General features: G+C 45.5%; 3 protein-coding genes across 11 annotated transcripts in view; 1 reads left to right on the forward strand and 2 right to left on the reverse strand.

The window, feature by feature from the left end:
• MRM2 (mitochondrial rRNA methyltransferase 2) lies at nt 1-4003 on the reverse strand. Of its 2 annotated transcripts, none has more exons than XM_061473563.1 (3): nt 3364-4003; nt 1418-1689; nt 1-733 (listed from the first exon to the last, which is right to left on the reverse strand). In XM_061473563.1, exons 1-3 carry the CDS (start codon nt 3384-3386, stop codon nt 309-311), a joined length of 720 nt encoding a protein of 239 aa, XP_061329547.1. In that variant the 5' UTR covers nt 3387-4003; the 3' UTR covers nt 1-308. The 2 variants fall into 2 exon arrangements, with proteins under 2 accessions (XP_061329547.1, XP_061329546.1); XM_061473562.1 differs by lacking the exon at nt 3364-4003 and adding an exon at nt 2384-2452.
• NUDT1 (nudix hydrolase 1) lies at nt 3019-8448 on the forward strand. Of its 4 annotated transcripts, none has more exons than XM_061473565.1 (4): nt 3019-3249; nt 4031-4122; nt 6077-6241; nt 8239-8448. In XM_061473565.1, exons 1-4 carry the CDS (start codon nt 3098-3100, stop codon nt 8406-8408), a joined length of 579 nt encoding a protein of 192 aa, XP_061329549.1. In that variant the 5' UTR covers nt 3019-3097; the 3' UTR covers nt 8409-8448. The 4 variants fall into 4 exon arrangements, with proteins under 4 accessions (XP_061329549.1, XP_061329548.1, XP_061329550.1 ...); XM_061473564.1 differs by lacking the exon at nt 8239-8448 and adding an exon at nt 6504-7032; XM_061473566.1 differs by lacking the exons at nt 4031-4122; nt 8239-8448 and adding an exon at nt 6504-7032 and having other exon boundaries at nt 6096-6241.
• The window catches only part of SNX8 (sorting nexin 8), a 24757-nt gene continuing 5640 nt past the window's right edge, over nt 7408-26524 (reverse strand). For all 5 annotated transcript variants that reach the window (XM_061473556.1, XM_061473558.1, XM_061473557.1 and 2 more), the window contains 10 exons: nt 24328-24518; nt 21175-21292; nt 18314-18435; nt 17866-17946; nt 16757-16917; nt 15985-16117; nt 14848-14916; nt 13930-14079; nt 13051-13200; nt 7408-11950 (listed from right to left, as the gene is read on the reverse strand). In XM_061473556.1, coding sequence (XP_061329540.1) covers nt 11837-11950; nt 13051-13200; nt 13930-14079; nt 14848-14916; nt 15985-16117; nt 16757-16917; nt 17866-17946; nt 18314-18435; nt 21175-21292; nt 24328-24518 — 1289 coding nt within the window. In that variant the 3' untranslated portion in view covers nt 7408-11836. The remainder of the gene's footprint in view (nt 11951-13050; nt 13201-13929; nt 14080-14847; nt 14917-15984; nt 16118-16756; nt 16918-17865; nt 17947-18313; nt 18436-21174; nt 21293-24327; nt 24519-26524) is intronic.

Here is a 26524-nt window from a genome sequence, read left to right on the forward strand (position 1 = left end):
GTAAAATCACTGTTTTATTTCCATTTCCATTACTCCAAGCCCCACAGGTCACCTTTCAGATTGCTCCTCTCCATTCCCAACTGTTTTCTCCACAGGTGAGAAGTTAGATTGGATGCTTCTGCTGGGATAATTAGCAGATATAGGCAGCAGGGGACCACCCTTGTTATTTTTGTATGTGATGTACTTTGTAACAGTCATGGCAGATTTCCCCAGGGTCTGAATGGTGGGATTTTGCATTAAACACACAGCAGATTTGGGTTTCCAGTGAGTGTCTGATCACCTGTTTGATAATCTGCAGTTCTTAGCCTTCATTTCCCTTTATACAGTCTTGCCAAATAGTAAGATTCAGCAGAGTCCTTCCTGCTGGCGTGAGGCTTTATAGTTCTCACATCTTGGAACTGCTCCTTCAATCTGTTCTGCAGAAGACGGGACTCATGCCCATCCCAGAATTTACAGAGCAGCGTTCCTTTTGGCTTTAAAATACTTTGGGATACCTTCAGAAGCCCTAAACATAGATTGATCAGCTTCTGGTGATCCAGTTCTTTGATGCCTGTTGCATTAGGTGCTATGTCGCTCAAGATAACATCCACCTTCTCTGCAGGAAGCAGACTCTGAATCCTCCTCAGCGTGTTTGGGTCTGCAATGTCAGCCTCTGACAGGAAGACTGCTCCTTCCAGAGGAGCAATCCGAAGGAGGTCAACACCAAGGACGAAGCCAGTGGGGACAGCAGGATCTAGATAAGAACGAATGACACACTGAACACTCATAATGGTTGCAAACAACCTCCACAGTACGAGCTCTGTGCTAGTCATTAAACAAAAAACGCATCACCTGCCAGATCTGGTCTTCTTATCCTTAGACAATTTGCTACATGTGTCTGGATGGATGGTTTGCTGTAAACTAATCCATTCAGGATGTGAAAACTCAAATACTTTGGATAAGCAAGGGGTATTTTTCTTGGTTTTCTTCTGCTCTTTCAAGGCTGACAGTCCAGAAATGCTGGATGCTAGTAGAGATGGTTAACACCTTATCTTGGAAATATTAATAGCTTAAAACACACAAACTGGATATAGTGGGTACTATCAATTTTCAAGAAAGGAAATAAAATATCAGGAAAGCCAAGGTACCTCCTGAGGCCACATCCATGGCAGAACGGGATGAAGGGATCTTCCCCATATCATTTAAACAGAACAGTAGCACCACGTTAAGTTTTAATTTCACAAATATGATGTCTCCAGACCATAAGAAAGAGTTCCCGTTCCTCACTGCCACATATCTTCACACCTCTGTCAGTGAGTCCTGGCATTTACCAGTATCCATAATCCATTCGCTACACCACCACCACCACAACCGAGATTTCCCACACACCTCAAGATGAGCAGCATCCCCATCTTGCCTGCCAACAACACGCACTTACCGGTACCTAAGGCATTGACTCTCTCTACAGCAACCTGACTCCAAGCACCGGGCGCCGCTCCACAGTCAAGAACGGAAAGCCCGGGACAAAGAACATGAAGCTTGTCATCCATTTCCAGTAACTTGAAGGCACTTCGGCAGCGGTAATGCTGCTGCTTCGCTGCCTTGACAAAGGGATCCTTCACGTGCCGCTCCAGCCACCAGTGCTCAGTGCCAGTTTTCTTCAGAAACCTCACTGTGGTGTGGAGACATTTGCTCACCAAATGCCAACAGCTGCCCGGTAAGGAAGGCAAGTTATTCAATCAGTACATAATCACAGAAGGGATAGGGTTGGAAAGGACCTTAAAGCTCATGCAGTTCCAACCCCCTGCTATGGGCAGGGGCACCTTCCACTGGACCAGGTTGCTCCAAGCCGCATCACTATGTGTCTCAAAGGTCTCTATATAGCTAATTAATTCTAGCTGCACCTCCATCTCCTCCCAGGCTCACAAAAAAGCCGTCAAAATTGAGATTCATGATGCCTTTCGTTACCCGGTCCAGCCCCAACCAAAGGGCTGTGTTTGGAGTTAACCTCACAGGTTACCCTGAGGTGAGACAGAGGGGCCCCCTCATAGACAGCTCTTCCCTTCTGCTCTGCCGTTTGTGTTCCAAGGCCCGCAGGGCCACGCCATGGCAGCCCGACCCCAGCACACCACAGGCTGCCTCAGAGGGGCGGCTGGGGGTACCTCAGCCCCTCGGAGGAAGGAGGGTTGCCTCAGCTCCGCCATGTCTCTGGGCAGAGCACACCACCAACCTCTGCCACCACAGCTTCCCAGGTCACTAACCCCCTCTCCGGCGTTCCCAGCAGTGACAAACCCAAAACGCACGGTACCCGTTTCTGAGGGAAGCTTACGGCGCCGCGGGTAACACCAACCCTTCCCGGCACACCCCACCACCCGACGGCTGCCTCAGCGGCCCCGCCACGCACCTACCCCCGGCGGCAGCGGCGGCGGCAGCACCGACCCGCCTCCCCGCCATGGCGGCCGCCTCAGCCCGCCCCGCCTTCCCTCCCCTCACGGCTGCCGCAGGCGGGGCTGGAGCGGCGGCGGCGGCGCGGGAAGGGCCGCACCGGGCCGGGCCTGCTCTGAGGTGGTGGCTCAGCGGTGGGAGGGAGGGGGACAGGGCCGGGGGAATGGGGGCTGGTGTTGGAGCGGCCGGGAGGGGGGGGTGACGACGAGAAAGTAGGGGCAGCCATAAGGGAAGATCATGAGGGGTGCCCAGGGGTGGCCATGAGGGGAAGGGGCAGCAGCTATATAGTGTGGGCCGCTGTTGTGGGGGGAAATGAGGGGTGGCTGTGAGTGGAGGTCTTGAGGGGACGTCAGTTTGCCCTTAGTGGACTTGGCAGTTCAGTTGGGCTTTACCATCGTAAAGGTCTTTTGCCATCTGGTTGATTCTATGGCGGATTCAGGGAGAGGGTGCTGGGAGAACAGGAGGGTTGGTGAGGAATGCTAGAGAAGCAGGCACTGGGGACCGAGGGTTTGGGCTGGGGATGGCAGGGACCAGGCATTTGGGGATGGCTTGATGGGTGTGTGGGGTAGAGGAGCTGCCTGCACCCCGTGTGATGGAGGAGCAGCTTGCCCTCCCCTCCGAGGGGTGCCGGGAGCCCTTGGCGCAGCGTGTCCTCATCTCCTGCCCAGGAGCCATGTACACCACCAAGCTCTTCACCCTGGTCCTGGTGGTGCAGCCGCAGCGCGTCCTCCTGGGCCTGAAGAAACGAGGGTTCGGTGCCGGGCTGTGGAATGGCTTCGGTGGGAAGGTGCAGCCAGGGGAGAGCATCGAAGAGGCTGCTCGGAGGTGAGCTGGTGCTGTGGGGAGAGGTGGGGTCAGGGCACAGGAGGTGTTGGATCGTTTGTGGTGGGGTTACTGCAGCTCAGCCGATCAGTAACGCCCTTGGAACCAGTGTGTTACCCACCGGTGCTGTCCTGAGCCATCTCTGAACAGAAAATGGCCTGCTCCGCAGGCGATGAGGGATCGGCCACATGAACAGGGAAAGGGGATGGCTCCCCATTGCTGTCATCTGCAAATCTTTAACTGTTGTCCAGTCTATGAGTAACTGGAAGTGAGCATCCTCCCTCCCAAAGACTGATCTAAACTGAGCCTTTGTCTGCTAGCAGTGGGCAGAAGTTCTTGCACTGTTCAGAAAGGTGCAAAGTTTAATCATGGCTGCATAGCAGAATTACAGCTTATGCCAGCAAACTGCTTAGTGTTTAATGTTGAACAGATGCTGCCTTCCAGTAATGAAAACGTAGTAGCAAAACAGAGATTTTTAGGGGTCCCTTATGAAAGGCGCTGGTGAAATTTATGATTTGACTTCATGGCGGCATTTGAAGCCTTAATGCTGAGTTGGGGAATTGAACTCCATCAGCACAGAGGTACAATAGCATTTCTGAAGCTTTTAGTACTCATTCCTCAGAGTTCTTCTGTTTAGTCAGTAAAATGAAATAGCAGATGGCAGCTGAATTGCTAAACTCCTCTAAAATTTAGGTACCTCATTCTTTATACAAACATTGCTGATACAAAGCCACACTTTGCCACTTCCTCTGTTTCTGATAAATGCCCCAATTTGCCCTTGCAGCTGCAGGAAGATGAGTGTTGGTGTAGCTCAACAGCTACCCAACAGCTTTTTCCCTGAACCATCTGTGCCAGTACAACCGCCTGGGTTCTGTGGTGAGCTCTTCCAGGGATACAGGAGTCCTCTCTGCAGGTGTTAATGTACCTCATGCTTACATTGTGGCTTTTCATGTAATTTGTCATCTCTAAGAGGAGGGAGACTTGTTTTGTTACTTAATTCAGGCCTCCATTTGCTAGGCTTGCACTGCCACTGTGGTGTGAAATGATTGAATTTAGCATTTGGTTTCCTAGGTGTGTGTTTGCCTAGAGTGAGAAACTGGAGCTTTAGTCTATATGAGTTGTCAAAGTGAGGAAGGTGTCACCCATCCCAGTGCAGTGTGTGCCGCAGGAACAGCCAGTGCCTGCTGCTGTGGAGTGCAGAACAGTCCAGTCCTCATCCCTTTCCATGCAGCTGGTAGGACTCACTGCAACGACACCACTGATACCAGCTGAGCAGGAAGCAGTCCCCAGAGCCAGGTAGACACAGCCTGCCTTCCTGGCAGGAACACCACTATAGCTACTTTAGGTGCAAATCTCCTCCAAGAAGCATCACACAGTCCAAAGCAAACTTACCTTGGCTGCTCTGTATTCAGGGCTGGGGTATTAGGCCATGGTTCTGTGTTGCACTGTCTCAGTTGGCTTTGCACTGGTGTAAGGTGTGAAGTGTCCTCACAGCACTGATAGTTAAACATTAAGCTGAAACATGAGCAAGTTTCCTCTGTCTGTTAAGATTCCTATCTTCCATTGGGTACATCACATTCCTGTGAGCACCTGGGCACTCATGGCTCCTCCCTGGCACATCTTGTAAGGGGAATACTTAGTTCATTATTTTCAGTTTGCTCCCTGTAATGTTTCTACTTCCTATATACGGAGCCAAACGGCCAACAGATAAATTGCTTGGAGAACCATAGCAGTGTTGTACTTTGTTATTCAATTATCGCAGCCTGTCAAATGAGGCTTTTAGATTTGCTGCTGGAAAACTGCCTCTGTTTTAAACACAGTTGCTCAAGGAAACTAAAATTAGCTAAGCTATTTAGTTGGAACATGATTTTGAAGGATGGGACCCATGAAATCGATGCCAAAGAAAGCTGGAGCCTTAAAGAGCATTTCCATTACATTTTGAAATTAAGTGGCTGCCAAATATTCAACTACATCAATTATTAACCTTAACTGAAGATGCATTGTTTCCAAGCATTCCTTACTTTTGTCCATTAGAAAAAACATTTCTAACTTCAAGTTATGCTGACTCTGTTAGGGGTAGGCTAAAATAAAATAAGCCCTAAGCACACAGCACAAAGAGAGCAAGTAACTGAATGTGCTTCGAGTAGCTGTGCATGCTGACGAATGGGAAAGAGCTGTCTGGCAAGTCCTTCAAACTGCTCTTTAAGTCTTCCCTTGTAGCTTCTCCTTATGCTAAATGTACTTCCAAGCAGCAGAAATAGAAAGTTTACACAACTGCTTTGTGTTTTTATGTGGCATTTGAATGGGAAATGGTATTCCTAACTCTGCGTGCAAATGATGTTAGTAGCGTGTAGTGTTCTTTAAATTAGGTTCAGTTAACCTCAGAAGTAGCTGAGTTTGTTGCAGTACAGCTGCTTCAGTATTCCTTACCTGCTTCTCCACACTTCTAAAAGCTTCAGCTTGAAGTTGGCAAAGCCAACAAAGCATATCTTGGAGTTCTTAAACCACATCCAGCTACAGTCATACAAGCGTTAGCCCACTTCTAACTCATCTAAGATCTTCATGTTGTAAGGGATGTAAATCACGCTAAACAATTTTTCCTGAATCTTCCATTTCCAACATAGACTGTTTTCCTACCAGCCTTTAGGAGCTTAGAGTAACACAGGAGCTAGTCTGACTTGGCTGTTCCGTGGTGTCAGTCAGTAGGGGCTGTGCCCTGCTCCGTTTTGCAGGTGCGGCGTTCATCTTTAGTTTACTAGAAGAGTTTTAAACGTGCAAGTAAAGCTAACAACTGCTTTTTGGTTCTCCCACTGCTTGCTTTCATGTGAAGAAGTCTATTTCTTGTGCAGGGAGCTCCTGGAGGAGAGCGGACTGACTGTGAACACCTTGCAGAAGATGGGTCAGATCACATTTGAATTTGTGGGCAACTCTGAACTCATGGAGGTTCACGTTTTCCGGGCAGATGATTTTCATGGAGAGCCAACAGAAAGCGATGGTAAGTGAGGGGAAGGAAGGATGCGCATTCTCTTCTGAGACAGTACTGCTCTTTGGAAATGCAGAACTATTCATGCCAAAATCCCTTTGCGAAGGGATGGAGCTGAGCTGTAGAGTGGAACTTACTGACACATACTCAAAGGGGGGGTTGGAACTAGATGATCTTAAGGTCTTTTCCAACCCTAACTATTCTAAGAGTCTATGAGGAAAACACCCCCAGGAGAAAGTCTCACACCAAGTTGTTTTGTTTTTTCTGCCACCAGAAATGCGTCCCCAGTGGTTTCAGCTGGATGAGGTGCCGTTCAGTCGCATGTGGGCAGACGATATCTACTGGTTTCCCCTTGTGCTTCAGAAGAAGTTGTTTCGGGGCTATTTTAAGTTCCAGGGACAAGACACAATCCTGGAGCACAACCTGAAAGAAGTGGAGGAAGTTTAAGAAAACAGAAGCAGTCAACCCACGTGCTGCTGCCCACACTGGGCTAGAACACCACGAGTACTACTTCCAAGGGTCTTCTTTCTCAGCTCTCCAGCAAAGAAGCTGATATGTCAGGTCACTGGGAAGTAACCAGGAAAATAAGGGGACTTCCTAGAGCAGAAATAAAAGTAACGAGGTTGTCCATGCTGTGAAGTCCCTGGCGGTGTTACATACACTTCAGCCAGGGTTATGTGATCACAGCTATTAAAAACATAGTGTTAACTCTTTCCTGCATAGCTGAATGATGTTTTAGGCTTTCCCCTCATGGCTGGAAATGTTTTTTTTTAAAAGATTAAAGCTATTTTTTAGTAAAAGCACGCGTTGCTCTGTTGTTAAATGTTGGCTGCCTTCTCTGCGGGTTAAGGGCCTTTCAGGAGTTGGCTTCCTTTCACAGAAGCATTAAGTGGACAGTGATGCAGCAGAATTGATTATCTTCTCTCTGCCAGCTTCTATCCAGTTCCTTATTCAGCATTAACTCCTGGGGTAAGGCAAAGCTTGACCAGCACTGTGAAAGCCCTTTGTAAAATATGTTGAACAAAATCAACTTTGAGCAAAACCACATTGCAAAGTGCCATCACCTATGGCTGCAAGCTTCGCCGTGCGTTGGCTGCAAGTGACCTGCTCAGCCCAACTCAGCACACTGGGCAGCAAAGGCTGAATGAAACCATGCTAGAAATAACACATCACATATGTAACTTCTTACACAAGTTTTGTTTGGTTTTTGGTTTAAACTTTTACAAACACATATAACACAGATAGACTCTTGGAATGTAATATAGGCTCTGTAAACATTTCCAGTCTAACAGCTGTAGTAATAGTTCTTTAATTCCTGCATTTGGATAAAGTGCTTCATACATAAGGCTATTTGAGCAAAGCAAAGATACAGGATATTCCAGGCAGGCAAAATTCACACCCTCTGAACAAGATTGTTTGTTCTTGTCTCCCTCCAGCAGTTCTGAATGATTTATAGCAGTCAAAAATGCCCTTCTTCATGTGCTCAGGAAGTTACAGCTCAGACAGAAGATAAGAGTTAACACCTTAGGATCTTGCTTTTGCTTTTGTGCTGCACGGTTATTTACAGAGTTCTTGATACTCCCCTCTGTTCCTGACATAGCATTAAGAGGTTCTGGCTGTTCTGGTGGAGAGAAGGGCTCGAGGTAAGCAGAGAAAATAGGCACAAGGAGATAGGTAGCTTGTAGCGGGGTGCAAGACCTGACTGTGTCATAGGAAAGGGGGTGACTGGCAGCTGATACCTGTGATGTTAGTTTGGGTTATTTCCTGGTGGAAACTAAATGGCAAGCTGAGAGAGAGCAAGTTATTTTCTATTACCTCCAGGAACAGCAAGTAACTCCAGGAACACTTTAGGAAGGAAAAGAACAAGTGTGGCTCATGCTTGCACTTCTATTTGCTATCTCCTCTTTAGCTCCTGTCAAAAAGCAGTGATGGTATTACTCCTACCCAGCTGTAGAGACTGACATGTTTTAAACAAGTTGTGTCCCCAGCTGGTGATCTTTGTCTTTTAGGAAAGAGCACAAACTTAAGATTGGAAATTAGCCTGGTAGAAATTCCAGGAATTATACCCTTGCACGATCAAAGTAGAAGAGTAAAAGCACTGGAATGCAGCAAGGCACTGCTGAACATTGAGGAACAACTTGCAAAGATGGCAGGAGGGGGAAAGCAGGATCAAAGATGAAGGTTCTATTGTAAATACAGTTTTGAAAGCCTTTCAACACGACACTGGTCAAAAAGCCTCTATATTGCCACTTCACAGCTCGGAGCAGAGGAGACCTCAAGAGTGACAAACACATATATAGCCCTTTTGATAAAACAGTTTTCAGGCACGGTTTCAGGTTCTCAGCTGTTTACTACCCTGATACCTCCGCAACAGGTTGGACAGACACTGACAGGAACATTGGAGGCCTTTTCTACCATCACTGTTGAACACATGAAAAGCCCTGTGACCTCCAGCAACACACAGAAAGCTTCCACTCAAGAAGGCACATTAACTCTTTGGCACTACATCTTACAGGAGCATCAGTTCTTGGACAGGCATCAGTTAGTCTCCTAGTTTGATTAGTGTTTAGCGCAATCTACCCAGCTACCAGCAACGGAACCAACTCCATTAAATCTTGTTCCTACCCTTGTGTATAGCTGGGCTGTTTGCTGCAGAAGGCAATAGCATGGAGGTAACTAGAACCGATTCTCCTACACTGATGAGGGGAGATAAAACAATTGAAGTCAACTGGGTTGACTCCCTGCTGTATCCCTCAAGAGGAAGGAAGCTTTGTGCTGCTCCCCAAGCCTGGCAGATCCATAAACTAAACAGAACAAATACAGTAAGGAAACCCCTCACATATTGAGGTAAACATAACAGTGCTATTTGCACACTGACCAGTCTCCCAAAAATAAGATTAGCAAACTAAGGGTTGTATGAAATAGTGTAGGCAGGTATTTAGGAATGAGACAGAAGCTTGACAGTCCAGTATGAGAGAAACTCTGAAAGTGCCATTAGTTGTATCAGCTTTGAGAATACCAGGCCTCTGTTCTCAAAATAAGTGAACAGAGTAAAACCCAACCAAGGAAATCCACCCCCAAAACTGCTCCCCCTCAGAGAGGCGAGGGCCATAAAGGGGATTTTCTCCAAGCAATGTAATTCCAGTTTCTTTACAGGTCATGTGGTCTGTATTTATCACCATTACAGTCGCTGCTTTTGGACTGCAGAATTCCTGCTTTGAAGGAGAACAGGAAGAGAGGAGTTAATCTAAAGCCCAAATGTGGGTTTGATGTTTGGGGTTTTTTTTGTTTTGTTTGTAAATAAAGTCCAAACTTGTAACTTCAGATAAAAGTGAGAAATGCCAAGTTCCATTCACGCTAATACTTAGCAAGTGCTCCTGCAGGACACAGCCGTCATCCACCCCAGCCAGACATGTTACATAGAAGATGCACCATACAGATACCAGATCTTGCCCCAAAACATGGTATTTTCTCAGTCTGCCTGTTCAGCACATCAGGCAAACGAGGCTGAACAAGGTTCAACGACTAAGCAAATGACAGGCTGTAACCAGTCAGCACCTTCTAAAGATGCTGGGAGCAAAGAGCATATAAAATTACAGCAACATGCTCTCCACACTCCAACCTCAAACTACCTTCCTGATAAGGTCAAGCAGAAAAACCTTCTGTGCCATTCTTGAGATACTGTCTTCTTTATTACCATGCTGCACAGATGTTTCCCTTCCCAACCAGTTTGTTCTGGCTTGCTGAGCAGAATCTCTGCTGCACCACTGTGGAAATCTTCAGGAGCAAGTATCAACCCTGTCTGGCTGGACATGGCTAATACATGGGAGGAGATACTCAGGGGAGAGTTAACATTTGAATTGCTCTACAAAGCTCTTAACTCTGAGTTGTTAAACAGGACACCCTACACACTCCTTAAGGCCCAGCACTTAAGAAAATCACCCACTTAAGTGCACTTTACATTTTGAGGGGTGTGTGTAATAGTTATGCCTGTCCCATGGAACTGGGCAAGTAACTATCTCACTTCTAGCTGAAGAAACTAACCCGTAATTTCCACCTGGGCTAGGAAGAACTTCATGTTGCATTGAGTTTCCTAAATTAATAAAGAAAAAAGCTTTTGTGATTGGAGGACTTAAATCTACTTCCTGCTAACGGAGACACTCCCCAGTGGGAAATACTGCAACGGTTCCAGTTTGAGAGCGAGCACCCACCCTTGGTAATGTGCTTCCTTTTTACCCACTCAAAGAAAACACTAAGAAGCCAAGTCTCAAATTCCCCTTTGGCAGCTATTTTGACCCCACAGGAGCCAGATTCAGGGGAGTCCTGTTCACATCAAGTTTTGCTGCGCACGTTTGCAGTTTCCTCAGTTATCAGTTTCTCTGGAGGATATGCACCATTTCCCTTGAGGAAACAGATGATTCTATGGCACGCAAGGTCTCTTGCCCCTACCCTTGGCCTCATGAGGGAAAATCACCCAAGAAACAAAGCAAAACATGGAGAATGTTTGGTCCCTCTATCACAAATCATTCTATTACTAAGGACTGTCCTATTCTGAGAGAGAACTGTCACTTAATTGTCTTCTCTCCTTCACAAACACACTCCAGTGCTACCCACAGCCAGAAATGAGTGACAGTAACATCCTGATAAATACTGATCTTTTTTGCTAATGAACTTTATCAGCATCGCGTCCCAACATGCTGGTGCAACAGGATACTGCATCTGATATCAGACCAAAGATAACACCAGCCTTCAGTTCAGCAGCTCTCCAGTAGTCCTAAACAGCTACTGAAGAGATGGATGTCAGAACCTCCAGAAGACAATAACCAAGTTACTTTGGTCACTGCTGCTCAGGTAGTAGGAGTGGTTTACAATGAATGAGTGTTCTATTCTATTACTTTCTCGTTTACACCAGGCAAACTCCTCTGAGTTCTTGAACCCAGTTGTCTTTGGCCCCAAACTGAAAGAGATGAGCAAGTCTCCAGGCTGCCCTGCAGTGGTGAACACAACAGCCTGCCCAGCCTCACAGGGACAATCCTGCTCACCCAGCAGCACAGACCCTCACCCCAACCACTTTGTTCATGTATCTTGTGCTAAGGTCTAGCAGTGAGAAATCAATTCCAATGGGATGGGGGATGGCTTTCAGCTTTCCTTATGCACATATGTCCCTAACACAGGCCCTCCCCAGCTTAAAAGGCAATCCATCTCTACTACAAGCAAGTGCTTCAGATATCTTGTTCATCTCAGCACTTCAGAGATGTGTCAGCACCTGTGCAGATACTCATTACTGGAGGACTGTTAGTACAAGATGCAGAGGCATCAGCAACGACACTGCAGCACTCACTGCACCGGGTCACATCCTGACCCCATGAAGAGCATCTGCAAGATAACGAACATCAGCTCTGCCCCAGAGCATTTCAAAATGAAGAGATTGTCTCTCTATCTGTATGTTCTGCCCCACATCCAGTCTGTCTTAATCAGAGAGCAGCTCAAAGCAGCAGTATTACAGAATAAAAATAGCTGTTTGGAGGATTCATTCTAACATCTGGAGGTAGAAGTCCCACCCCTTCGCTGATCCCACTTCTTGCTCCAGGTGGGATGCTCAGCACATTAATTGGAGAAGAAGTTTCCCTCTGGAGGTGACAGTGGTGGAGTTGGCATATTGCTGGATCCCACGAAGAGGCAGCTCAACTTCGGCTTCAGTTCGTTCCAAACTTTACTCATCTGGGAGTGGAAAAGGAGAGAAAACACCCATGACCATCATCTCACTGTGTTCTATTTCAGCTGCACTTTCAGAGTACTCCAAAGCACAAGGAGAGAAAACACCCATGACCATCATCTCACTGTGTTCTATTTCAGCTGCACTTTCAGAGTACTCCAAAGCACAAGGAGAGAAAACACCCATGACCATCATCTCACTGTGTTCTATTTCAGCTGCGCTTTCAGAGTACTCCAAAGCACAAGGAGAGAAAACACCCATGACCATCATCTCACTGTGTTCTATTTCAGCTGCACTTTCAGAGTACTCCAAAGCACAAGGAGAGAAAACACCCATGACCATCATCTCACTGTGTTCTATTTCAGCTGCACTTTCAGAGTACTCCAAAGCACAAGGAGAGAAAACACCCATGACCATCATCTCACTGTGTTCTATTTCAGCTGCACTTTCAGAGTACTCCAAAGCACAAGTCAAACTTGCTGAAGTACTTTGTGGAAGTTCAATGGACCTAGATTGCCCCTTTTTGACTAGTGTGATAATGCAGCTCTCCGAGTATGCATGGAATGGAGTTTCCATACCTTGGTCAAATTCCTTCACTGAAGGAAGGGGGGAAGCTGAAGGGGAAGAGACTTTAATATAATGAATGCAAGGAAGTCTCTATGCGGGGAATGCTGAAGGTCACATTTAGGGGTTAACAAAAAGGAGCTCTTGGATTCAGAGCAAAACCAAGGAAGTTGCTCCTTGTCATGTAATTTCTTTTGTAACACAACAGAAAGAAGATTCATCTAGCAAAGACACATCATTCATTACAGAATAGCCACTTGGTCAGGTCTTCCTCAACTACCTGTAGAGTAAGGCCATGTGCAAGTGAAAGAAGGGAAGAAACCCACAGAGGCTTGCTGCAAGAAGATGAAGTCTTTAGAGGGGTTAGAGGCCAGCCTGGACCCTCATCCTAAACTGGAAAGACCTTAGGTGACTTCTTAAGGAGTTACGAAAGAGCCCAGCTGGGCAGATGATGAGAGGAGGAAGGCCCACAGGTGAAAACAAACGCATTCCAATCCTCATTCGTATTTTGGGAAGACAAACACAGTCCAGAAGAGCTCACCTCTTTGTGACCCTGGATCTGGGAGTTGACAAAAGCCCCCAGAATGTGAGATGTCAGAGGCAGATAGATGTGGATGAGCTGTGTCTCCTGATGCAGGCAATACAGAGAGAAGTAATTCCGCAGCTCCATGGTTAGGATAGCATTTTCTTGCTGAAAGAAAAGGAACTCAGTGAAACAAATTGCTAGCAAGAGGGTGCCAAGGAAGTTCACATGTAGCAGGAGAGCACAGCATTCCTCATCATACTGGCAATTCAAACACATACCAAAAACCTAAAAAAGGAGTTCCTGGACCCATTTGATAAGACCTCATAGCAGCCTTCCAATATCTGAACGGGGCCTACGGGGATACAGGAAGGGATTGTAATGATAGGACAAGGGGTGATGAGTTTAAACTTAAACAGGGGAAGTTCAGGTTGGATATAAGGAAGAAGTTCTTTACTGTGAGGGTGGTGAGGCACTGGCACAAGCTGTTCAAAGAAGTGGTAAATGCTCCATCCCTGGCAGTGTTCAAGGCCAGGTTGGACAGAGCCCTGGGTGGCATGGTTTAGTGCGAGGTGCCCCTGCCCATGGCAGGGGGTTGGAAGCAGTTGATCTTAAGGTCCTTTCCACCCCAAACCATTCTGTGATTCCAGGATACAAACAGTATTTTCCATCATGCAGACTTTCCAGAGCTCCTGCAAATAACATGTTACCAAAAGCCAGTCATAAGCGTTGAGGAAAACAAAGGTGTTTCCATGTAGCACAGCAGGTAGCTCAAATTACCCAAAGTACAGGTTACCCTTTCAAGTCTAATGGCTTTCTGCAAATGTGACTGGGCACAGAGCAGCGCCATTATAGAAGCCCAGTACAACCCTTTGCTCTCCCAGGTTTCTGCCCTACCTCCACAATCCGAGACTCCAACTGCTCTACCGATTCGGGTTCTTTGTTCTGCACAGTGGCACTCATCATCTGCTTCTTCATCATGCTGTACTTATGCAGTGCTCGCTGGTGCTTGTGCAATACCCCCTTCTCATGTCTTTCACACAGGTCCTGTATGAGAAAAAGAAAAAACAGGTACTTAGCGGAAGCTAAGAGACAGCAAGCAGGCAAGCCGAGCGGAACACAAACACACACTGATGCTTTATGTGATTCCTATGCAGATTTGTGTTTCTTTGTTTTTCAAGAGGGTCAAAAAGATGTTGGCAGCTAAGAATCCAAAAACCAAAACTGCCCGGAGCCAGAGCAGTGAGCTTAAGAGGCAATCTGGAGTACTTTGGATCTTATCAGTCCTCTTATCTTTCATGCCCTTCTCAATATTAAGTGCTGGCAACTAACTGGTGAGAGCTTGCCAGTGTCCCTCTATTCCAGTTCAGGCCTGGGAATGTCAGGAGAGGCTGCCACATCCCATGTCAGGAGATGCTTCTAAGAAAAAAGTGTCTGACTGAAAGATGAGTATTAACAAAAACTTATTTGTAACTGAACCTATGTCTCCATGACCAAACCAGTAGTAGTTCAATTCACTGCTCTGACCCAAAAGCAGCCAAATCTGGAGAGGTCACTGATCTGCATAGTTTCAAGCAGTTGTAGTTTTCAATTCCTTGCAGGGTTTGCTGTTTGGCAAGTTCTCATCACTAGATGAGCTGATCCATAAGGCTACAGAGCCAGCTACGGCCAACAGCCACTCCCTCTGCCAGATGCCCAGTTTGCCTCTGAACTGGCCTCCCAAACAGTTTTCCATCCAGTTGGCGTTACACCCTCTAAAGAGCACAGGCTTGCTCTAAACAACTTTCTCACTGGCACAAGAACAGCAGAGCTCACTTTGTAGGACTGGAGTAAGTCCAGGAAAAGGTTCAGCTTCTCCACCACATCATTCTCTTCCTGTTTACCCTAGAAAACAAGGAAAAAGCATATTTTACGTGAGCCTGGCAAGGAGCAACATCACAGCTCTTCACATCCTTACAGCACGCAGGCCCTCCACTGCATTCTCGAGGGCACATCAATGCTTACACGACCACATCAAAACCCTTTCAGATGGCACTTCAGTGTTTCGTCTCTGCTATGCAGAACAAAGATCTGACTGGAGCAGGCACAGCTTTTCCAATTGACTGATCATTGTAACAGGAGGAGCTAGTTTCACAGTCCTGTGTCACTCCTTTCAGCTCTCTGCCTGGAATTTCTTGCTCTTGCAGATTCCTCCCATCTTTCATCTTCCCTTCCCACAAGATAACTGATCCATTAAAGCTATAAATACCCGCATGCTCCCCATGCTAGTCCATGTATCAGAAGGCAGAGATGAGACACCAAGCCAAATTTCACTACTTGTTTTTTTACTTTACCAAACACTGTCTTTTCTTCCTGTATCAATAGAGCTCTCTGGAGAAAAACACCTGGGCTAACTGCTCTATAAAAGCATGCCGAGTATCTTAACACAATGAAACGAAGAGAAGGGAAGATAAAACTATCACTTATCGTTCCCAGACTGTCATGTTCTCATGTTATTCTGACAGTCATTACCACACTGCACACTTACAGCAATATGATGCTTTTGTCTGAATGACTCTCATGTGATGTTTAAGTACTTGAATGTCAAAATGGGATTCAGAGCTAAGTTCTCCTGGATTCTCTGTATCAGATTAATATGACAGAACGCAGGACTTTTGGACAGCTCAGTGTAATAGTACAACTTCAATTGTCCAGTAACCATTTGAAATTACAGAAGAAAGCCGCTTTTCCATCCCTTCTCTTGCCCATTGTATTTTTTCCCATTTAAACACAGTCCAGCTTTTTCATTCAAGCTTGAACAAGCTGCCTGGTGGCTGAGGATGGAGTTTGGACTACACTCTCCCTCTTAACTCTGTAAGTGCCTATGTCCACAGAACTCATGATTCAAGTTGAAACTACAGGCACCAACACACCTCCTTCATAGAAAAGGAAGGATAAAAGTAAAGAACTCACCTGCTGCACAGCCTTATCTGCCAGAAGTGCAAACTCAACAGACAGACCCTTCAAGGCTTGTTTCAGAGTCCCCCATGTGCTATTATTCAAAGCAGCCCAGGAAGGAAGCGGCGTAGTGTCTGAGCCCAAAGCACTAAGAGGAGATAAGCAGTGTTCAACTCTAGGAGACAAATTCCACTAAGCAGATACACATATTTGCAGAGAGTTCAGAGGTTCTAATCTGTTTATAGACAGTTTGCAGTGCTGAGCTACTACTGCACAATCACAAATGCAAAGCTGTGTATATACTGGGGGAAGAGGCAATAAAACCAGTACCTATATGTCAAAGCATTTGTATTTTCTTTCCTCTTGCTCTGTGGAAAGCAACCTTAGGACAAACGGCCTCAAGGTGTGCCAGGAGAGGTTTAGATTGGATATTAGGAACAATTTCTTCACAGAGAGGGTTCTCAGGCATTGGAACAGGCTGCCCAGGGCAGTGATGGAACCACCACCACCATGTAGAAAAGGCCCTCGGTGATATGCTTTAATGGGGGTTTTGGCAGTCCTGGGGTAATGGTTGGACTTGATGATCTTAAAGGTCTTTTCTCACCTAGCTGATTCTTAGTGAAAAGCATCTATTTTCCTCTTTTATAGTAGGAAAAAATTTAATAATACCGACAGCACTGAAATACCCATTCTTACCAGACCAGTTGCAGGTAAGCCTTAGAAAAGTTGAGCTCTGAAACAACAGTAGAAAAGTTCACATAAGGAAATCCTCTTCCTCCCAGCCTACCTTAGCTCCTTTCCAAAGATGAGAAGATCTGAGGCATTATCAATGGCTCGAGAAGCTATCCTCTCCGCCCGGTCCCGCAGCTTATAGAAGCTATTATAAATATTTCTGATGAGCTCCCTGCTGGCAGCAAACTGGGCCTGGATGTCAGCGGGAAGGAAGTCCTGGAAAAGTGCAAGAGAGATTACTGCAGGACAAATTGGAGGCACATTCACATACATTAATTCTGGGCATACCACACAACAGAGACAGGTTTCCCTCTTGTGCTCACGCTCTTGTACCGTGCTGTAATAGCCCCGAAGAGATTAGCTTCACAATTTAGGTGTCCAAGTCAGATGTCACCCAAAACCCCCACATTTTCAGAGGCACAAAGAGGTTCAAACACTGGGTGTAGATGGAGTTGGCCAAAACCTGTAGTTCTGCTACACAGACAAAATGGGTTTTGTGAGATTTCAAGCTCACAGGTTCTGTGCTGACACTGCTGGTAATGCCAGTCTGGCAAAGTCCAGCACGCTGAAAGTTCAGCTCTTTTTGACCTGTGTATCACTGAATTAAGCTCCAGTTGCAAAACCTTCTGCTAGCATTGCAGGAACCTGAACAACAACTTGCTTTAAAATTGCTCAATCGACACAGGGAATGTATAGTTAAAACTTGCTATAGCACTAATCACTGCACTAAACAGATACAAGGAAAACTTAGCTCTAACTTCTCTGTAGCACTCCAAATTATGGAAAGGGAGAAGGTAACAGACAGAATGAGGGCAAGAATACATGGAGAGGATGTCAAACTACACATTAGCTTTTAAATTGTGCAGTATGTGTATTAGTTTGTTATGCAAGTACAATTACAGAGAAACATGTTCTGAACAGGACTCATTGTTTAATCTTTATCATATTCATGAACCAGCACTTTGCTACAAATATCAGGTCCTTAAGAGTCAAGTATTTATTTGATCTTTTTGATAAATTACAAGCCTAGAAGTCCTTCAGAATTTGGAAACAACTCTCTCCTACCTTAGGTCTCCATCACTCAATAAATACCGTATCTGATCCACCTGGAGAAGAGAGTCATTTAAGCCAAAATAATACATTGCAAGAAATTCCTATACATACCTTGGCCTGGGTAGCTAATCTGCAGGTCATAAATTCATCTCCTACTCCCTGGACCAACTCTCTTAGCTTATTCTGTACATCCTGCAGAAGATACAGAAAATAAATGAGTATGAAAGAACTAAGTAATGCACAGGAAGTTCACACAAGTCTCAGATATACTGCAATAGTAAAAAGCACAACTTAGCAGATACAGCTTTACCCAGGTTAGGTTTAAGGACACACATAGTATGTGTTCCCCTAAGAACAGTTATTTTCAGAAAGCTGTATGCCTGGGAAGGGAAGGAGGGAAATTACCTCCTACTTGCAACTGCAGAAATATCTATTGAGAGAAAATTATTCTCATCACAGGGAGCAACAATGGGTCGGTCAAAAGCAATTCCGAGCTCTGCCCAGTGAAGCAGTTACAGGAAGATATGCAAACTCAAGACCACTGCTAACAAGTACTCACTGAGCCACTGAAGGACAGAAAGAGCTTCAAGAGCACATCTTCTGAGAAAGGGGGATGTCGAGCCACCAGGTTTATGAACCGCTTCAGCGCTCTCCTCCTCGACTCTATGAACTCACGATCAGCTACAGGAAGAACATTACATTTCAATTAATGCACCACAGGGTACAGCTGCTCAGGAAAAAAGGAAAACACTCAGGCCAGTAATTTCCTTGTACTTATAACCCTTGCTAAATAGCACTGCAAGAGACCCAAAGAATGGTCACTTAGAATTATAGAATATTTAGGGCTGGAAAGGACCTTAAGATCATCTGGTTCCAATCCCCTGCCATGGGCAGGGACACCTCACGTTAGACCATGTCACCCAAGGCTCTGGACCTACTTAGCTACTTACCTGTCAGCTCCATACAACAGATCTTTTGGATTCACCATCACAACAAATAGTCCTTCAAGTGGTTCTTTACATCTCACTGAAACCCAGCATGTATCTACATGTGCTTATTTCCCCTGGGTGGGTCAGGTAAGCAGGATAAACAATCCTGAAGGCCTGAAGCCTGGGCATACAAAGATTCTTCTTCCTCTGAATCAGTTCTACAGGCGGTCCCCAGAGGGGATCTCAGTGTGTCTGGGGCTCCAGGGAAACACAGCACAAAGTACTGCCAAGATCACTGCCATTTGCAAAGTGATCATCCCATAAATAACTGTGGGGTGTTTGCTCACTGTTCTGAAGAACCATCTTCAGTGTGCTGTTCCCTCACCTGTCCTACCTCCACACTATTAAGCATTTTGGGGGCTAGAGGGAGAAGAAAGGTTTGGGGGAGAAAGGAAAGGGCTGGTTGGTTGGTTGAAGTTGCTTGTTCAAGATCAGTACCCATCTTTTCATTCAGAGATGACTGTTCAATATCAGTAAAGATCTTAAAGATGTGAAAGACTACTCTGGAAGACCTGCACAGCAATCTGCAGTACATCCACCCAAAGTCCTTACTTGTCAAGCTAAAGAAGTTCCACTTGCCTTCCTGAAACAGGAAGAATTTCACTCTGGCAATACTGCAGTGAGGCAGTAAATCAGAGCTCCTGGAGTTTCTCAGGAGCTGAAAATTTAAACTAAAATAAAATTGAAGGAAGGTAAAGCAGCACAGAATGAAATTAAAGGAATGCTTTTATCCATAACAACACTCGTAACACTAAAGGGTATTACTCTCTTGCCTCGGTTTTAAGTTGAGGGTTTGCTGGCTGCATGGACTCTCTAGAATGATCCTTAGTACAGTGTCACCCATCAAATGTTTTTCTGTCATTAGAGATGCAGATCTTGATTTTGCTTTGTTCATGTTTCAGCCTACGTGGAGATTTCTGAAGTCATCGACACACTTCCTACATGACCTGCCTCAGTTTGCTGCAGTCCTCCAAAATGAGCAGAGGAACAATCTTTATTCATCTGACACATGGATGAAAATAGACCTTCATGAAAATAAGAGCATAACTTAGTAGAGTAGCAGACTAACTATAAAAAGAACACAGCTTTGCCCACACACCCTGGGACGAAGGAGGTTGCAGGAGTCACACATCAATGCTAATCCATCAAATCCTGTGTCCTGCAATTCCATTTGTCAGGCCATTAACCTACTCAGAAACAGGCATGACCCATTCCATTTCCTTTTTCCTGTTTGTAGTTTCTGCTAAGACCACTTACACAGCTTTTCTATATGCGCAGAGGCACTGGGCTAAAGGCAATCATCACAGTTTTGGACTCTATTCCTAGCATAGATTGGGAACTAATCCTATCAGTTTTTTCTGGAACATGTATCTGTGAGAGGCAATTCACTGGTGAGTGCACAGAGATATCAACACCCCAGGAACACAAGGAAATAACAGTGACTGACAAATGATATATATTGGAGGTTTCTTTCAAGCATACTGAGATTAATCAGAGAAGGTCACTTCACTTACAGGTGCCGCATGAAGTGGAAATTCTGCCTGAGAACACTGAATCAGGTCAAATTCAACAGAGGGGTTTTTGCAACCCCAAAAGAAAGGGCTTCGCAATTTACATCCCATCATGAGAATCTATGACCACTGAAGCTTTCCAGCACTATTATTTTGCTTTGTTCCAGTTCACTATCCACCTGCTCTGCTCACTGTTTATCAATTCCTCTTTCCTATAGCAATACACTGACTCCTTGACTGAAATAAGTGATAGAGTGAAACACAATAAGCTTAGCAGCATGGGCAGAAAACAAGGCAGTGAAAAGCTTGTTCTTTCACAGACAAAGTATAAAAAAAGATAGATTTTATACAGTTATGCGACATCTGAAATCATAAAGTTTAAAACCAGTGCCAATATTCCAGATTAGTGAAAAAAGGGCCTGAAGGAGCTTTGATACGCTTTCAGTCTTTGAATGCTTTGGTGGTTTCTATTCTAACAGCTAAAATATACTTGAGTTAACTGACAAGCTGATTCCAGTCTCAGCTTTTAGCCTCTGGTTATCCTAAGCAGCTCTTAGAATCCCAGACTGGTTTGGGTTGGAAGGGACCTTAAAACTCATCCAGTTCCAACCAGGTAGAAACACCTTTCACTAGAGCAGGTTGCTCCAAGCCCCATCCAACCTGGCCTTGAGCACTGCCAGGGATGGGGCAGCCACAGCTTCTCTGGGCACCCTGTGCCAGAGTCTTACCACCTTCACAAGAAAGAATTAGGGGATTTCTAGGAGAGCAATAATTCACACCTCAAAGTTGTGTATTACAACCTCTGAGTTGTTTTCTGAGCCAAGCAGAAGCAAAGACTTTTAAACCTGTATTTTCTACAGTATCACCTTGCTCACACTGGCACCATGACCCCTCCAGTCAAAAGAGAGACCTAGATTTACCTCCCAGCATCCTCTTTGGTGGAAGTGCTGGCACCATCCGATACGGGAACTTCTGCAGCAGCATCTCATGGAACACCACAAAGTCATTGTATCGCCTGTAGACTGAGCATTTGAATCTCTGCAAGTAAGAAAACAGGGAGAATAAATCAATAAACAGACAGGACAATCATTTCCATGCGGGTGTTTTTGCTATCAGCTGCACTGAAAACAAAAGGAAGAAGGAAATCACACCCAGACACTCCAGCAACGACACATTTCTTCTCTTTAGAGGCATTGTGGTGGGAAAGAGGGAGAAGACTCCAAAAGCAGCCACCTTTCAGTTATGAACAGAGATGGCATTCTTCTAACTGCAGTGTATAGGGTTTGCATGGCAAGATTTTGGTAGTAGGGGTCACAGGGGTGGCTTCTGTGAGAAGCCCCCAGAAGCTTCCCCTGTGTCCAACAGCACCAATGCAGCCAGTTCCAAAACAGACCTACCAAGGCTGAGACCATCACCAACAGCAGAAGTGCTTCTGGGATAACACATTTAAGGGGGGAAAAAAAGATGCTGAACAATTGAAAGATGAGTGAAAATATGTCAGAGGAACAGCTCTGCAGACACCAAGGTCAGTAAGGAAGGAGGGGAGGAGGTGCTCCAGGAACTGGAGCAGAGATTCATTCCCTGCAGCCTGTGGTGCAGACCATGGAGAGGCAGGCTGTGTCCCTGCAGCCCATGGAGCTCCACAGTGGAGCAGGTATCCCCCTGCAGCCCATGGAGGACCCCACAGTGGATCAGGGGGATACCCAAAGGAGGCTATGACTCCATGGGAAGCCCACACTACAGCAGGCTCCTGGCAGGACCCACGGCTTCATGGAGAGAGAAGCCCACGCTGGACCAGGTTTGCTGCAAGAGCTGTGACCCCACAGGGGGCCCACTCTGGAGCAGTGAGAACTGCAGCCCATGGGAAGGACTCAGATTGGAGGAGTTTATGGAGAACTGTCTCCCATGGAGGGAGATCACGCTGGAGCAGGGCAAGAGTGTGAGGAGCCCTCCCCTGAGGAGGAAGGAGCAGCAGAGACAATGTCATGAACACGGGGGGAGTAGACAGAAAAAATCTGGAGTGAAGGTAAGCCTGGGAAGAAGGAAAGGGTGGAAGGGAAGGTGTTTTCAGATTTAGTTTTATTTCCCATTATCCTACTCTCATTTGATTGCTAATAAATGACACTAATCTCCTTAAGTCGAGTCTGTTTTGCCTGTAACAGTAACTGGTGGGTGATCTCTCCCTGTCCTCCTCTCAACCCATGAGCCTTTCATTCTGTTTTCATTCCCCTGTCCAGCTGAGGAGGGAAGAGGTACAGCAGCTTTGGTGGGCACCTGGTGTCCAGCCTGATCCCCCACATGAAGTCCTTTTGAGAGTAAGATTTTCAGTTAAAAAACACAACTCAGATTTCATTCACGCACAAGATGAAAGAGACCATGAAACGGAGAGGAAGAAGTTCACCCAGAAATCACAAATATCCCTAAATCTGCTGTGATTCCATGCCATTGCTCCCTCAAACTGCCTGGTCTTCCAAATTACACAGAACATTTAGAAACAATGCTGACATTTTTAAAGTGCTCTAGAGAGTTCTTGAAGTACTGCAAGTCCTCGAGTTCCAACTCTTAGGAACCGTCTCTAAATCAGTTTCAAATCCAAAGGTGGCAGAACAGTCCTAGATCACATTAAGTATCAGCCCAAATGACTGATGTTTTAAATGAACCTCACAGGAGGCCTCTCACTGATGTCAGATCTATAAACAAGAATGAAAGTTCCTTTAAAAGCTTAGTCCTTCACTCTGCATTTCTTACATCGATAGGTAGAAGATGCCAAAGAAACTGGGTTTTCATTCCAAAAGCAGTGAAGCAGCAGCTAGAACAAGACATTTACGAGGCAGGAATCCTTGTAAAAACAATGAAAACCCCACAACTCCCACACATTATTACTACAGATTCAACTATTATAGCAGCTAATAAAAAACACTACACAACACCATACTTATTCTCACTCCATTTGCATTGCACATCATCCACCACTCACTGTGGCACTGTGCATTACCAAAAAATAAGGCAATGAGGCATATAACTGGAGCCCAACAGACACAGCTCCAGGGCCTCTCTCCGCTTTTGAATCTGATGTTGATTTGCATTACAGATCTCAGCTGAAGCTCAGGGCCAAGCTATGCTGCTTTCTGAGAAGGTATCATTCTACAGAGACAACTGCAGGAAAGCTGACAGCAACTGAAAAGAATTGATAATGGGTTCCTAAACTTTAATAGTAGAGAGACCACCAGAATCACTGAGTCCTGTGCCCTGAAATCAAGGCAAAAACAGACACTGAGCCCCAGAAAGCCACGGAAGCAGCCACTGTGAATGAATCTGCCCCTTTCCCCTCACACAAGTCTCTGACATACTTAGAGATGTCACTCTAAAACACCAACAGCCCCGACATCACTACAGACAAGTGACCCAAATGTGCCACTGAAATATGTACAAGTAACTAAAGCAGTTTGAGCACCACTCAACAACTGACATTTTGGTGGCCTGGGAGATGTGAATTGCCCATGGTCTGCTTTGAAAAGGACAGATTTCCTTCTTGGAAGAAACACACAAGAGCTATTCCACTGCCTGCTCTATAAATAGGAAAAATATATCATTTTCAATCTTCTCTTACACCAGGAGAGAAACCCACAGGTCAGCGTCGGGGCAAGTAAACTGGAAGCAGCCTGGCCTCTGCAGGATTTGCAGTACCTTTTCTGCCTATAAAGAATTTCAGTTTAGCACTGCCAAAATGATTTCTTCACTAGCTGAAAATAGTTTGACCTTCCTAGTTGCCTACACCAATCCATTACAAAAACATCCAGTTTTCAGTGTTCTACATCTGCTTTTGCACAGAGGTTTCAAACTCAAGGTTTCGAGTGAGCAAACAGAGCATCCACCAGACCTCAGATAGAAGAGGTTTCATACTGCAGAAGCCCAGGTCAAGAAAGCATAATACTACTGCATTAAAAGCAAGCTTATACAACTGGCCTACTCAAAAGCATCATCACCCAACACATCTATCAAGACTTTGCCAACAGCAACTGCAGAGACATTAAGAGAACACACTCACTAAGACCAATGCTTGTTCACATTACCTTGCTGGAAACCTCGTATTCCACATGTTTCAGAAAAAGGCCCTTCTTCTCAGGTATAAGCTCCACCTGAACACTATCCTTGCTCAACAGCTCTTGTAGGGTGTGGGAAAGCAGCAGTGGATTTCCCTGGGGCGCCTGCATTAGGAACTGCTCCGGTTCCCTCGGTTCATTTACTGGAGGCTTTGCCAAATCTAAAAGACAAAAAGGAAAAAACAGTCCAGTAGACCTGATAAGATAACGTGAAAAGAAGTAGCCTCAAAATATTCTGTGCCCTTGTTGGCTGCTCCCAACAGTGGTGCAACACCACCAGAGCAACAGGCAAGCCACTCCCAGAGGAGGCTATGCCACTTCACACACGTTCAAGACACTGGTACCTCCCTCTTCACAACACCCAGGAGCACCACGAATTACACAGAGCCAGAAAGACATCTTTACTAAGCAAAAGAAGCAGCACAGGCCAAATTTGTTCTGTGAATCAGCTAAGAGGCCTGCATTTCCTGTCTGTCCAGCTCCCACCACAGCAGGATCTGGCAAAATGAATGAAAGCCTAGCTCAGCACTTTTGGATCCTGCCTAGAACAACTGATGGAAGGAAAGAAAATGTGTGATTTTACTGCGCTGCAGAAATGTAATACATTAATTTTATGTCATTCCAAAGGAAGGAGACACTTCATTTGACAGAGTTCTTATTAAACCCTATGACAGTAGGCTAGAGTGGGTTTGAACTACAGTAATTTGCTATGTTAATACACTGAAGTTCAAGAGCAGGGGAAAAAGGTTCCCAATTAAGAGCTACCAACCCACAGCTCCTCTGCCACAGCCATCTCTGCCAAAATATTTCAAACATACTTATTCAACTGCTCACGGCTAAAAGTCAAACAGCATTTGACAGTGAATTCAACCATTGCTGGATGGGTTTAGACAAAGAGATTCTGATCCCCAGACACATGCAAAAATGACAAAGATGCTCTTAGGAATATGGCCCTGGAGGACAAACTACATCAAAGCAGCAGCAAAGATGGTGATGCAGAGTACCCCCTTACTGAATGACTGACTGCAGCCCGTTAGCTCAACTTGACTTCATAACTGCACATATGCGACCATATACTAAGCTTACATTGTTTTCCAAAGCACTCCTTTTCCCCTACCCATTCATACATAAGAGAGTGAAAAGAATCTACTCAACCCACACCTAAGTTCTGTTCTCCAGCCTGGAACATGTGGGTTGCTCCCTACAGTCTATTGAAGAGGGACACTGCAAGCAAGCTCTCTGACAAAGCAAGTTAAATCCACTGATGATAGTTACCCAGACAAGCTGGGCAGCATTAATCATCCCTCTCCTGCCATTGTACAAGAGATATGGCCCTTCTTAAACAGATCTACAATTCTGAGACACAAAAAGAAAGGAACACAACAGAAGCAAGAACCATTTCTTTAAGCTTTGATACATAGTTCAAAAAGTTGACAACTGTAAGAGATTAACTCAGGGAAGATAAGAACACATATCCACAACTTGAAAGCCCTGGCCTCCTCCTGATAAGGATTTCCCACCTGTTTCTTCATGTGCTCTAGGTCCTGATAAATGGGGGAAAACAAGTAATCTCCAATTCCTTAGATACACAGCTTCAGAACAGACACTTCATTCTTTGTTCCATAAAACCAAATCCAGGACAAGTGACCTTATCCCACGTGTCCCATCAGGTTTCAGATTCCTGTAAACGTGACTCAGAGAAGCAAGTCTTAACACCTCTGCTTTAATAGACTCATGTATCACCTACCAACCCCACCTACACAGGGGTTACATAGCAGCTTCTGAAAAGTTCTAGCTACCTGCCAGAAATTTGTAGCAAGATAATGCAAGTTAATTCAGTGTTGACATGGAATACTGCTGGATAAAGCCATAATACATCTGTACAGCCGCTTTTCAGACAGGTGCTGAACTGCAAAGGAAACGAGGAAAGCACATACAGAATACAGATATCAAGGCAAAATATTTGACCTTTCACAGGGCAGTGAGGTATGATGAACCACACTGTCAAAAGGAAGTGTCAAAAATACACCCACAAAGAACTATGGGAAGCAGGAGACAGCCTCACTTTTCCAAAGCAGCGGTTCTCTGGGTGCACACCCTTGTAATTCATGGGTTTAATTGCTCAAGACACATCAGCAAAATGCAACATGACATGAGAGATCTGCTG

Source organism: Pezoporus flaviventris, unplaced genomic scaffold, assembly GCF_033815535.1.
Source record: "Pezoporus flaviventris isolate CSIRO_AGI_PZ_B2104156 unplaced genomic scaffold, CSIRO_AGI_Pfla_v1 ptg000078l, whole genome shotgun sequence".
NCBI lineage: Eukaryota > Metazoa > Chordata > Aves > Psittaciformes > Psittacidae > Pezoporus > Pezoporus flaviventris.